We start from the raw sequence: 14,796 nt of genomic DNA on the forward strand, positions 1-14,796 counted from the left end.
TTTGAAATTGTCATTGTTTGAGTTGCCATGATTTACATCCTCCCAGATATTCTGTCAGGTCGGGGTGTGGAGCCCTTAAAGTTGGGGTTCAACCTTTTGGAAAGAAGAGTATTGTCATTGTTTTTTTATAGACAGTGAAATCTCGTAACATTTTAGAGCAAATTCAATTGTCTGAATTTTTCATAAATTTTTGTTAGATAAGCATATAACCAACCTTAAAAAGAAAAAAAAAAAAAAAAAAAAAAAAAAAAAAAAAAAGGTAAAAAAAAAAAGTTGTCAAAAGCCTGGCATGCACATTGCACATGCTTGTTGAGCCGCGTTAGTTCTGTTACTTAAAAAAAAAAAAAAATTCTTTTTCATCATTTTCCTCTTTTCTCCAATGTTCTCTCTTAATCACTTATGCAAAAATCAACTAAAATCTTCATCTATTGAGGTTACTCATTTTTTTTAATCTCATCTTCTCTCTTTTATTTCAGCATATTAACCTCAAAAACTTAGCAAAAGGGTACCCCTCAATGGGATGCTCTTATACAAACTTAAGTGATTTGACAACTATTGATATAGTGATATTTATTTATTACTTGTAAATCAATGAATTCACAAGAAATAACCAAAATGGCGATTAACATACATGGTTATTAGAAGATGTTCATTGTGAAAATTAAATATTAATTAGCCATTTGATAATGATGAATATAATGATCAAGCTAAGGTTATATACTAATCATATATGTTATAACTAAGTATTTGTAATCCCTATCCTTAGTCCGTGTCACACTACCACTAGTCGTTTAATAAGTATGTCATATCACACTAATAAGAACAATATTATATCTTGTTACTAATCATGACATATTTTGACACTTATCGTGAGGCTAACTCTTTAGTCTCATTTGTTTACTTTTATTATCAAAAGAAATAAGAATTGAATTTGATACATTATATTACAGATTTAGAGCTAGTACTCATCACAAATAAATAAATAAATAAATAATAACGTAACTAAATTCAATTTATACGTAAGATGAGATTACAATACTTCATTTTCTTAGTTTGAGTCCGCCAGCTATGCCAACTTAAATTGATATACCTTCTTGTGATTATTTGCTGGCTAGGGTCACAAGGTAGATTTCACCCAGAACGCCCATTCGAGTAACAACTGCACATTTTTCCATAAATCAAAGTTTTTATATTATTTTATTAATTTGTGCATTATTATTTTGATTTAAAAAAAAAAAAAGAAAAAAGAAAACTACACAATTTTTTAAAATTATTTTAATGATATAAACTTTTGAAGATCCAACTTCAAACCGTATTACGGGTTAGAATCGAACTTCTATCCTACAATTGTCAACATCGATAAGACTCTTATATTATTTTAATTTGAACGTGTGACAATAATTATCGTTTCGATTAAAAAAAAAAAAAAACAAAGAAAACCACACAATTTCTATCTAAATTATACGAACTTTTGTCTTGTCCTTGGCAATAAGTATATATATAGTGGGAACCGCACATGTAAATGTACTGCTAATGGGGAGAACACATTGACAGTGAATGAAATATACAGTCTGCCGCTGCAATATACTTCTTTCAATAAGTCAAGCAGTCCTCGAAGATTCCCACGACCCCAAGGAATCTTCCTTTTTCCAATATTCACCAATCGTGAAACACACCAAAAGTGATCTTCCATGGTTGCCTCCATGGGGAACTTTGGACCGACCACTTCAAATTCATGGTTTTCTTGCTGCTGCACCTTAAAAAGCTGACACATTTTTTCTCTATCTACCACACTCCACACATTATTCAATAGATTTTCGACAAGTTTAGTTTGTAATTAATCATCGCTTGTGTTGAAATTGTTTTAAAGGAAAACCCATTTATGTAACCATAGAATTGAAATTACTATGGTTTAGCGGATGACTCTTAATTGGCATAGTAGTTGACATTGGGCTTTGGGTATGAAAAAAGTTTGAATCTCATTATTAATAATCTTGTGATTTTGTGGTATATGCTAAGTGTGTGATTTTGTAATAAAAATTGTGTTCAAAAAGTCTGGCCAGAGAGATGAGTATGAATTTTGAAGGGTTTACTATATATGCAAGAAAGGATGCAAATAATGAAGGGGAGACGACTCTTAACATAGTAGTTGATGGATGAGTTAAGAATTTGATTCTCGCTGTCAATAATCTTGTAATGTAGTGGACTAGTGGTACAAGTGTGAGGTTCTTTAATTTATAATAGAAATCATCGTGTCCAAAAAGTCAAGAGAGTTGAGTTTGAAGTGTTTATTATATGTAAGAAAGGAGACAAATAATGAGGGGGAGATGAGTAAATATTATTTAATCGGGTGATGCAAAGACATGGATATTCAAATTAAACTCATGACCTTTGATATCCGGTTGGCTCTGATATCCAACTGAAGAGTATGATCTAGCACAACTAAAAGTATAATTTAATATAATATTATTTGGACAGCACATTTATATTATTATACGAAGTATATTATATTCTCAACAAACCACTCTATTTTGTTCTCCAAAAAATATGCATTAGGTGAATATCCCACTGCTTCTCCATCCCTTAATGTTAGTTGTAATATATTAAACTACAAATAAGCTATAACTATGTTTGGTACAGCTTATAGCTTATTTTAAGCTACAAAAAAGTTAGCCAATATGCTTTTCTCTCATGCCTTTCTTCGTTCATGATTCGATCTTCTGGTGTCCTAGGCGTAGAGGAACCACACCAATCCATCCCGAATTTGGTGGTTAAACTCTACTGTAGTGACGATAGCTCTGTTTGGTAAAACATGGGGAGGTTAAAATAATAGCTTATTTTGAAATGTTCCTCCAAGTAACTTTTCAAAATAAGATACATGCTTTTAACATACATTTTTTCCCATTCTTTTATTCTTATTAATTTACAAAAATGACACAATTTATCATTCTTTAATTTATTAATCAAAATCCTAATATCTACTTTTTTTTATAAACACACTTCTCCTCCCTTCTTCTCCTCCCAATTTTTTATCGTATGTACATGTTAATCAAAGTGAGAGACAACCAACCCTCATCACCCTTAATTGCATTGTAGTCATCCAAAGTAATCAAACTCCATTTTTCTTAATATTTAATCAGAATAATATATGTGTGTGTATCCTTTTATATGTTTTTACATTTATCATCTTATTTCAACATCTAATTTTACCAAACACCTTAATTTCAATCAGTTAGTTTATCAACTACTAGCTTTTCAGTTAGGTGTGACAAACAGAGTCATAGGTTTATGTTGCGAAATATTGAAAAAGGTGTCCTTAGTAAATGGAGCTGTTGCCCATTAGAAAAAAATGTGATGGAAGTCATAAGATTAAAAGCACTTCGGATGGTAATGGAAAGTTTGCTTTGAGACTTTCCTATTGAGTTCATAGACTCCAGTATTAGTTGTGCTACGTATAATTATTTCTTGAAAACCTTAAGACTCTGAGAGACATTCTTTTAAGCAATGGGCAACAGAACTGCCCAAAAGTTTAGCCCAATCGTACATACATTAGCTTCATGCTGTAGCCACTATAAGTTGTCATAAAATTGTCAAAGTTCGAGTGTGCTCCAGAGTTCAGACTTAGCTAGCTGCTTTCGAGGAGCAAGCTATAAGGTCCACCTTATTTTTCTCATACTTGCGTAGCAGTTGATGCTGGACTTGGCTGAGTTGCTGTCCAATAACAACTCCATATTTTGATGGCAAGATGACCGCTGTCCCAACAATCCCTCTCCCAACTTTAATCCCACGCAGTGACCTGCTCTAATACCTTTTGTCAGAAGCGCTTACCAGTACACAAAATATTATAACTAGTAGTAACGGTGCAACTTTATTTCCTTATATATACTTGTGTAGCAGTCAATTTCGCATTTTCTTATACTCAAAAAAATCACATATCAAGTGCTTCAAATAAGAATTGATTAGACTCAATTCTTAATTTAGAAACTTTTTACAGAATGTTTCATGACCAAAACGGGTACACTCATGAAAAGAAAACAAAAGTCGGAAGGTTTCATGGTCAAAATGGACGCACTCATGAAATTAAAACAAAACAAAGGTTAAAATGAAAACAAAATAAATGTTAGAAATTTCCTATGTAAGATATATCATTATTTACCCAAACGACACTACGGTTCCAAGACATTGCATTCTACTGAACAATCATTAAAATAAATATATCTTTACCAAGAAAAGTTCAAAAGATAACACTTATCTATCCTAAGCAGGGATCGAACGTTGAATACATGTTATTTTTAGATCATTATCTATGTTCCCCTGCTCTCTCTATAGAATTTCCTTATAGATAAATCTCTCAAACATCATTGTTCTTTGCAACTAATCTAGATTTAGGATGGATTGCTCATCCAAGATTTTAGATTGTAATTCCAATTCATTTTCATTCCAAGTTTGTATCTTCCAACTTCCAATTGATCAAGCTAAGTTTTTTTTTTTAATAAAAAATTCAATTATGCTTATTAATGCAATTTCACTTTGTTTTTACTCTTCAATAGAAATGATGAGTAGCTACGTCTTATATAGGGAATGGATTGAGCTCTTGCTTGCTATGGATGCTTGTATGAATTGAATTGCAATAACAGATAATGTAATTCTTGTTGAGAGTTTTGTGATTTGTATGGACTTTTGTATAATTTGGGCCCACTTATACAAAAGATCATGAATGTGTATTTTTGCTATACTTATGATAATAGGACAACACTAGGCAATTTATACCATGCATCAGGGCGCGCATTGTAATGTGCGCCCTAATGCATGCGCGCTCTAATGCAAAACGACGTCATTTCAAAATTTATTTTTTTTGAAATTTTCGCTACCCTATGTTGGCGGTTTATTTTTATTTTATTTTTTTTTAAATCTCATGTTAAAAAATGTACATAATTTTATACTAAAAAATATACATAATTGTATACATGAATGTACATAATTATATAACAAAATACACATACTTTTTTTAAAAAAAAAATCTCCTAATTCGGATGTACATATTTGTATAAAAAACATGTATATAATTGTATAAAAACACACATAATTGTATAAACAAATACACATAATCACGTCAACTCCCTATCGCGTCTCCCAAAATAACGTCGTTTTGGGAGGCCCCGCGCACAGTGCCCTGTGGTGCAGGGTATAACGATCCACAACGCTATAGCCAAATCACTCGCATTTCCAACGTTACTTTGAGAAAAGGGGGTTGGAAGGAGACACACACATTGATTAGTCTTTAATTAATTGCTTCAATTAGCATGGATTGCCCAGAGAATGGGATCTTAAGCTAATTGATAGACTAATGACCATGCGAATGACTTTGGCATCTAGTAACGTCTCCCTTAATCTCTTGTTAAATCATTACATGATCTCTAACCTAGGAAATTAAACATCTTAGCATCTAGATAAGAGTTGGCCGGCTTAGTCCAAGACCTTCGTTTTCACATATATTGCTTGTTACTTACATTTTTCATTAGGAAAATATTATTTCTACTCACAAACTCTACTCTCAAAATTGTGATGCTGATATTTCTCTTGGGACCCACATGATGAAGATAACTAATCATTCATTGTCACATTAGGAAGTAAAAGTAAGAGAGTAGAGATAGGGGTCCATGTAGTAGAACTCTTTTCATTACTTGCACTTGATTGTTTCTATGACGTCTCTCAACTACTTTGTTAGAACGTAACTAACTTCTAAACACTTCATATGTTTTGTGGTTAACAACTTACTATCCAACACTCTTTTGATCCATTCCGTGAACGATATCCGATGTAATGATACTCTTTCACATACTGACTAAAATTAAACTTTCAGCATTAATTAATAGCTACTTAATGCTAGTAGCTATAATGGCTTTTTCAACACAGCCAAAACTGTACCAAAAACCTACATTAATTAATGGTTGGTAGCTAGAATGACTTTTTCAACACAGCTAAAACTGTACCAAAAAACCTAAAGTACGTTCCATTTAATAACCGAAGATGTTTTCCATGTACTTAAAAAATGGGAAACAAAAAATATTTTTTTTTTTAACCAGAAAACGTTTAATTTGTTTCTTTTTTCTCATTGTTTTCCATTTTTTACATTTGGAAAAGCAATTTTTTTTTTTTCAATTTAACAAAGCATTAATTTTTTTAAAAATATTTTTCAAATGAAGAAATATATATAACTCACCATTATCATTACATAATCTTTACTCATATGTTCATGATCTATCTCTATCTACTTATTTTTTCTTTCACCAGACCACCATCGCTCCTACTATTTATTTACCCACCCGACTACATTTCCATCATTTCTTACTTCACTTACCATCATCAATCTATTCACCCCGGTCCATTTCCATCTACTCATCTCAATATAACATACTTACCAAGATTAAATGTTACGTAATAAATGACAATAAATATATAGAATAACATATATAATTGCCCGTATAATCATTTCAAAACCCAAATACATTACACCTGCCCAAATTAAAATTACATATATATATCTAATCTATCTCAAATTCGTTTGTTATTCTGTGAACTCAAATTTACCTTGCAAAGTGAACTCGCATCCAAAAATATATACAATTTACATACTGAATATTTACAACTTACATACATAATTACATACTAATTAAATGTTCACAATTCAAATTGTGAACATTCTGTATATTTTGGACCGGGTCCATGGTATAACTGCTACTCATAAAGTATCCCATACCACGTACCATCCAGGTATAAAATCAAAGACTTAGCTACTCATGACTCACGTTAAGGTTGTACGTGTATTAGTGTATAAGAGCCACCCGGTTCTATGGGGACATTGACGCCCGAGTTGAATCTTCATCAGGTACCTGAAAGTTGCAGGAAAGTTCATCAATGGAGTGAAGGCAGAAAATCACCTGGTAAACAAAAGAAACAGGAAAGTTGACTCAGCTTGGTATCGTAGTATATAATCTTAACTAGGTAGCTAGCTTGAAGGTCTCAAGTTAGAGGTAAAAATGGTGAAGATTGAGAGAAAACCCTCACAAACTCAAGCCCATACCGGCGGAAATATAGTCACTGTTCTTAGCATCGACGGTGGTGGCATTCGAGGAATTATTCCGGCTGTTATCCTCGCTTACCTCGAAACCCAACTTCAAGTAAGTTATTTATTTATATGGTTGAAAACTATGAAATTTCCGACCACCTGAAAGTGATTTTAAAGTAGCAAAAAGTGATCGAAAATAGCAGCACAGATTTTTTCGAATACTAAAAGTGGTCGGAACAAGACTTTCGACATGATTTAAGATCACTTTCAGGTGGTCGGAAATTCCATAATTTTCAGCAGTGTGATATAGAGTTTATAATCATTGTCGTTTAAATGTTGTCACTTATAACATATTAAATAATTGCGCTTAATTAAAGACAACACATTAAAGAAAACGGTGGACTATATGTAATGACTTGATTATAGGAGTTGGATGGAGAAGATGCGAGATTGGCAGACTACTTCGACGTGATCTCCGGGACAAGCACCGGCGGCCTTGTGACGGCCATGTTGACGGCTCCCGACGAGAATGGGCGCCCCCTTTATGCAGCTAAAGATATTAAGCCTTTCTACCTAAACAACGGTCCCAAAATTTTCCCACAAAAGGGGTATGTAAGTAATACGGAGTAATATATATATAAGTGGATCAAGAATGTATATATATCTTTCTTTCATTTTCTCTAACTTTTGATCTTATTAATTTTCTTGATTTCGTGATGATTAACGTTAAATGATGGACAGAGGATGGTTTGGTGAAATATGGGTGTCGATTAGATCCGTGTTTGGCCCTAAGTACGATGGCAAGTACCTGCGTAGTCTCCTGAAGAAGGAGTTGAAAGACATTCGGTTAACAGATACTCTTACTAACGTTGTTATTCCCACTTTTGACATCAAGAATCTGCAACCTGTCATCTTCTCTACTTACCAGGTTCGTGCCATTTTTTTTTTTTAATGTTACTGACGCTATTACAATGTACTATCTGTTCATAACTACTTTCGATCTCAATCAAATGAAACACAAAGAGCCAATATTGCCTCCGCTCAGTTGAGTTTGGAACCCACAACCTCCCCTATAAAGAGCAACTTGGTACCATTGGTGTCATTTTATTAAAGAAAAATTGCATTTTGCATCCCTAAGTTATAAAGTAATTGTAAATGATAAATGATAACGCACCGACCACCTGAAAGTGATCTTAATCTAAGTCTTGTTCCAACCACTTTTGGTATCCAGAAAAACCTTTGTACCACTTTTTACTTTCGACTTCATTTAATATCATTTTCATGTGGTCGGAAATTCCATAATTTCTACCCGGCATCATAAGTAACATCATCATCTGTTGTCATATATATATGTTGCAGGCTAAAAGATGCCCAAAAATGAATGCTTATTTGTCAGACGTTTGCATTGGCACTTCAGCCGCTCCCACATACCTTCCTGCTCATTATTTCAAGATTCAAGATCCCAAACATGGAACTGAACCGCCCAGAGAATTTAATCTTATAGACGGCGGCGTCGCTGCAAACAATCCGGTACGACATTAACAATAAAAACCAGACAAAACAACATTATATATCTTTAATGTATGGTTTTGCAGACATTGGTAGCCATGTGCCAAGTGACCAAACAGATTTTGGACAACAAACCAGACGACGACGAATTCTCCCCCATGAATCCCATAGATTCCCCCAGTTTTCGTGTGATATCTATAGGGACAGGAGCTGCTAAAAATGAGCAAAAGTATGATTCAAAACAGGCAGCCAAATGGGGTATTCTCAGCTGGTTAGTGCACAAAACCTCAACGCCATTGATCGAAGTTTTCATGCAGTCCAGTGCAGATATGGTGGATCTGCATAACTCCGTCGTCTTCCAGACTCTCGAGTACTCATGTGAAAATCGTTATCTCAGAATTCAAGTATTCCGATTCCGATTCCTATTCATATATGAGCTCTTAGTTTTTCATTTTTTGTTTTGTTTTCTGATATTAATTTATGATGAACATTGGTAAACATACAGGAGGACGATTTGACTGGAACACTAACTTCTGCGGATGCAGCCACTAAGGAAAATTTGGAAAAGCTGGTGGAAATTGGGGAGAAGCTGCTGAAGAAGCCAGTTTCCAGGGTGAATTTAGAGACTGGTGTCAGTGAACCAATTCCACATTCTGGCACAAATGAAGATGCTCTCAAAAGGTAATCATAATATATTAAGGACTGTCAAGTTAATAGTCTGACCAATTTGAAGATTAATCGATCCTATAAGCATAAAGACTAAGGAAGTAAACTCCCAGCTAGTCTAGATTGGAATTCATCAAACTTGTAATTTTATGGCCAGTTACCAAGTCAATAGTCTAATTAACTTGCGATTACCCCTATGATTATAAAACGATAAAATCAGCCTAGGTTCGAAGTCAAATTTAAAATCTTATGATTATCAAGTCAATAGTCTGACCAATTTGACTTTGGTTATATATTACCCCTATGATAATGATATATTGATGATGGTGGAGGTTATAACAACAACAATAACCTACAAAACTGATAATAGTGATAAAAAAATTGTTTGGTGTCACAAATTTAACTTTTTTTTTTTCTTTTATATACCTCATATCGTGTAGGTTTGCAAAGTTACTATCAGATGAAAAGAGATTTAGAGAATCGAAGTCGCCAATTATGAATTGCCAAAGTAATGCATGCAATCAATGATCTGATAAGGCCACTGTATCCATGCTGTTTTCCGGCCAGCCTTGTAATCTAGAGGAGATAGAGGTGGGCGCGGTTCGGTTCGAGTGACACTTGACACCCGAATTTTATTTTAGATATTTGAAAATTTTGAGTGATGTTTTTGACACCAAATATCCGAATTAAATTTAATTCAGATATATTCAGTTTGGTGAAATTATTTCGGATTAGTTTGGATATATCTAAAATTTTGTTTTTATCAATTTTGAATTTTGTAACAATTTTATTATTTTTCTATATACTATGAAACTTAAAAAAAAAAAAAATACTAATTACTAAGTAGGAGACTTTTGAGAATTAATATATTATTAATTATGATATATATTTAAAATTAAATATATAATTTATATTATTATATTTATAATAAAATTTTGGTTTGTTCAGGTATGGATAAATTTTTAATTCCCGATATCTATTCGAACCAAATTTATATTCGCATATATCAAATTTTAAATGATCCGTACCGATAACTATTCATGTTCATTCGAAATTTAAAATTGAATTCGAGTTTCGGGTGGTAGTTCGGATAATTCAAATTACGACCATCCCTAAGAGGAGAAATGAAACGAGAAACTCGCATGGGCTTAGCTCAATGATTTAGTGGGCAGTGTTTGGGGTAAGAGACCAAGGTTCGATCCTCGGCGGCGACAGTATGGGAATTATGATTTACATCCTCCCACATGCTCTGTCCCGAAAGGAATGAAACGAGAATATAATATAATTGGCGATAATTAGTCACTAACACACATAGTATCCTACAACTAACTACCTTGGAACTAGTGTTTTTTGTTCACCATTTACTTGAGTGATAATTTAATTAAATTCTTTCAAAATGTTGAACCTCAACCCGACAAAATATTTGGGAGGATGTAAATCCTAGGCTAAACCTTTACTTACTGTGTACAAGGAGCCCCCTCGATCACTACCGTTCTTTCAACTTTTCACCTCTATGAGAGGTTGAGCTGCTCATGTGGGTAAATTCATATATGGTTAATTTGTTTTATTCAATTAATTAAGTTGTACCTTGTAACTAGATGTACTCTTTGTTCTTCATAACAAATAAAAATTGCTTTGAGAGTATTCACTCCACATTTCCACTGTAGTTTAATTATATTATATCTAGAGGTACGCACAATTTGGTGGGACATCAGTTAACGAATTGAACCGAGGTTTGAACCCATCACTTTCCACCTAGAGAAGCAATCCGATACCAGTGGACTACAAGCCACTTGGTTAATTTGAAAGTGTTTATGTGGACATATTCACACCCTCCATTTATCAAGATCTTATGGTCCTTGTTCCTTGTTGTTTGAATAAATTTAAAAATTTTAGTAACTGTCCATTTAATTAATTGTAAATCTATTGAATTACAGTTACCCAAGTTTGTCATGGTAATCACAATCATTAATTTGTCAATATGAAGCGTCAATAACTTTTAATTGAAAAATTCATTATTGTCACGTTATATTATATTTACGTAAATTTTAATGAATCCTACTTAACGGTGTCGCGCCATATTATATTTATGTAAATTTTAATGAATCCTACCCAAAGGTGTTCTCCATGCATGTCTTGTGACTACTTTAGCTGGCAAAGAATCAAGAAGAGATAATTAGACAACTTAACCTAATCAAATAAAAAAGACTATGTTGTCCAATGGTACCCGGGTTGGACTTCCACTTGGAAGGTTGTGAGTTCGAGCCTCAGTGGAGGCTGAGAAAGTATATGAACAGATACTACAATCTAATAGAACTAGTAGCATTCAAAAAAAAAAAAAAAAAGACTATCTAAATCAATAGACAACTCTCCACAATAGTCAAATTTGAAACCTTATTATGATTAACAAACTAACTGTCCGAATTATGTTGTACCACGTACTTATTCACATTTAAATGCATGTGCATGCCTCATGCAACTTGATGGAGGCCGGCCATGGCAAAACTTAAGTTAGGCCGGGAAAGACTTTTCTTGCAAGACGACTAGTCAAACTTCAAAGAATTGAATGAACGATAATAAATGGTAGCAGGATGGACACATATGACTTCTTAAACCCAGCCAAAACCGGCCTAATTCTGAATGAACGATCCGATCTTCATTATTAGCCGCCCAAAGTTGAATCTTCACAGTCCTGAAACTTGCAGGAAAGCTCATCAATGGAGAGTTTGTTGACTCGGAATACAGTCTTGATGACTTGCTTAGCTTGAATTGGTTCAATGCTAGCTAGCTATAAATGGAAGTGGCCTGGGAGAAGTAGAACATACATCTGATTCTGAGAAACTAATAACACACCTTAAATTAGCTTGTTTTCATATTCACACAGAAATTAATTAAACTCCATTTTTGCTTATAATTTGCATCTAAAGTTGGCATAAAAATGGTGAAGATGGAGAGAAAACCCTCACAAATTCAAGCTCCCACCTATGGAAGACTAGTCACTGTTCTTAGCATCGACGGCGGTGGCATTCGAGGAATTATTCCGGCCGTTATCCTCGATTACCTCGAATCACAACTTCAGGTAAGCTATATATATAAAGTTTTGCAGTAACTTAACTCGGATTATTAGCTCATTGGGTTGATTATATTATGTATATATATATAGGAGTTGGATGGAGAAGATGCGAGATTGGCAGACTACTTCGACGTGATCTCCGGGACAAGCACCGGCGGCCTTGTGACGGCCATGTTGACGGCTCCCGACCAGAACGGTCGCCCCCTTTATGCAGCTAAAGATATTAAGCCTTTTTACCTGAATAACTGTCCCAAGATTTTCTCACAAAAGGGGTAAGTCATATATAGATGTTTGCTTTTACTTTCTACCAATATACTGGAAATTATAGAATTTCCGACCACCTGTGATCTTGAATCAAGTCCAAAACCTTGTTCCAACTATTTTTGTTATCCTGAAAAATCTTTTTTGTTATTTCTGACCACTTTTTGCTTTCAACTTTGATTTAAGATACTTTTTGGTAGTCAGAAATTTCATAATTGCCAGCAGTAGTTGTTCGTTTTTTAATTTCTTTGATTTTGTGATTACTAACGTTAAATCTCCGACAGGGGATGGTTTGGTAAAACATGGAAATTGATTGGATCTGTGTTTGGCCCCAAGTACAATGGCAAGTACCTACATAGTCTGGTGAAAGAGGAGCTGAAAGAAATTCGCCTAAAAGACACTCTCACTAACGTTGTTATTCCTACTTTTGACATCAAGAGTTTGCAGCCTGTCATCTTCTCCACTTACGAGGTTTGTGTCCTCCACCCGTCACTCCAGCCAAGTTGGTTATGCTGTTTTTAATTATTGTTGAGTTTGTCTCATATAGAAATTAAGAATATGAGTTTGTCTTATACTAGTGAAGCCGGTGAATAATGTAAATCTTGCTTTCTTTACCTTTCTGCCATTATTATTGTTTTTTGTTTTTGTTAATCTCAACAATTATTGTGGTTGTCATGCATGTTGCAGGCTAAGAGATGCCCAAAAATGGATCCTTATTTGTCAGACATTTGCATTGGCACTTCAGCCGCTCCGACGTATCTTCCTGCTCATCATTTCCAGATTGAAGATCCCAAGCAAGAAACTGAACCTCCCACAGAGTATAATCTTATCGATGGTGGCGTTGCCGCAAACAATCCGGTACGACAATACTAACAATAAAAACAACATCTTTAATTTCTTGTCATTAATTAATACTAAAGAAATGAATCTATGTATGTATGGTTTTGCAGACATTGGTAGCCATAACCCAAGTGACCAAACAGATTTTCGACAAGAACCCAGACTTCTCCTTCATCAAGCCCACGGATTTCGACCGTTTTCTTGTGATATCTCTAGGGACAGGAGCCGCCAAAAATGAGAAAATGTATGATTCTATACATGCGGCCAAATGGGGGATTCTCAGCTGGTTATTTCACAAAAGCTCAACGCCATTGATCGACGCTTTCTCGCAGGCCAGTGCAGACATGGTGGATCTGCATAACTCCGTGGTTTTCCAGGCTCTCCATTCTGAAGATAGTTATCTCAGAATTCAAGTACATATATATACCACTTCAATTCCCCTTCAATTAGTTTGTCTTTTATTGTTTTCTGGTGTCATTAATTTATGAAAACCTATGCTTTTTGGTAAACAGGATGACAGTTTGGATGGAACAGTATCATCTGTGGACATAGCCACCCAGGAAAACCTGAAAAAGCTGGTGGAAACTGGGGAAAATCTGCTGAAGAAGCCAGTTTCCAGGGTAAATTTAGGGACGGGTGTCAGTGAACCAGTTGCAAATTCTGGCACAAATCAAGATGCTCTCAAAAGGTAATTAATAGCTAGTAGTGAACTGAAATTATGGAATTTTCGACTACCTGAAAGTGATCTTAAATCAAGTCAAAAGCAACAAATGGTGGGAAATAGCAACAAAGATTTGTCCGGATATCAAATGTGGTCAAAACAAGGCTTTCGACTTGATTTAAGATCACTTTCAGGTGGTCGAAAATTTCATAATTTCCAGCAGTGAACCATAATATATAACAATGTTTTATGTTGTTATAACAAATTGAACTGATTTCTTTTTAATGTCAAATATATATATATATATATATATATATATATATATATATATATATATATATATATATATATATATATATATATATATATATATCATATAGGTTCGCAAAGTTATTATCAGATGAAAAGAAACTTAGAGATCTGAAGTCACCTGTCACCAACAAAAGCTCGACCAAAGTATTAATGCATGCAATCAACTGATCAGGATCCATGCATGTTACGTTGCTCTCCTGTACTCAAGCTAGATGAGAAAAGAATATATATATATAGTGTGACATATTAGTCACTTAGCTAGCTAGGTGATAATTATTTAGTATGTTTATATATATGGTTAAAATTTTTGCTCTGCTCTTTCCATTAATTAAGTTGTATTCTTGTAACTAGATGTACTCTTTAATTTGTTCATTTATAATAGCATTATTTTTTTAACAAATAAAA

At 33.9% G+C, this 14,796-nt stretch overlaps 2 protein-coding genes across 2 annotated transcripts; both read left to right on the forward strand.

Annotated features, from left to right (window-relative positions):
• The first annotated feature begins 6,875 nt into the window (after positions 1–6,875).
• Positions 6,876–9,965, forward strand: LOC109153197 (patatin-like protein 2). The gene is made up of 7 exons (XM_019301028.1): positions 6,876–7,181; positions 7,496–7,677; positions 7,811–7,997; positions 8,429–8,599; positions 8,665–8,982; positions 9,084–9,259; positions 9,685–9,965. Exons 1-7 carry the CDS (start codon positions 7,041–7,043, stop codon positions 9,770–9,772), a joined length of 1,263 nt encoding a protein of 420 aa, XP_019156573.1. The 5' UTR covers positions 6,876–7,040; the 3' UTR covers positions 9,773–9,965.
• A 2,064-nt stretch (positions 9,966–12,029) lies between these two features.
• Positions 12,030–14,796, forward strand: LOC109153198 (patatin-like protein 2). The gene is made up of 7 exons (XM_019301029.1): positions 12,030–12,323; positions 12,408–12,589; positions 12,863–13,049; positions 13,266–13,436; positions 13,529–13,831; positions 13,931–14,106; positions 14,460–14,796. Exons 1-7 carry the CDS (start codon positions 12,183–12,185, stop codon positions 14,557–14,559), a joined length of 1,260 nt encoding a protein of 419 aa, XP_019156574.1. The 5' UTR covers positions 12,030–12,182; the 3' UTR covers positions 14,560–14,796.

Source organism: Ipomoea nil, unplaced genomic scaffold (genome assembly GCF_001879475.1).
Source record: "Ipomoea nil cultivar Tokyo-kokei standard unplaced genomic scaffold, Asagao_1.1 scaffold2480, whole genome shotgun sequence".
NCBI classification, from domain to species: Eukaryota; Viridiplantae; Streptophyta; class Magnoliopsida; order Solanales; family Convolvulaceae; genus Ipomoea; species Ipomoea nil.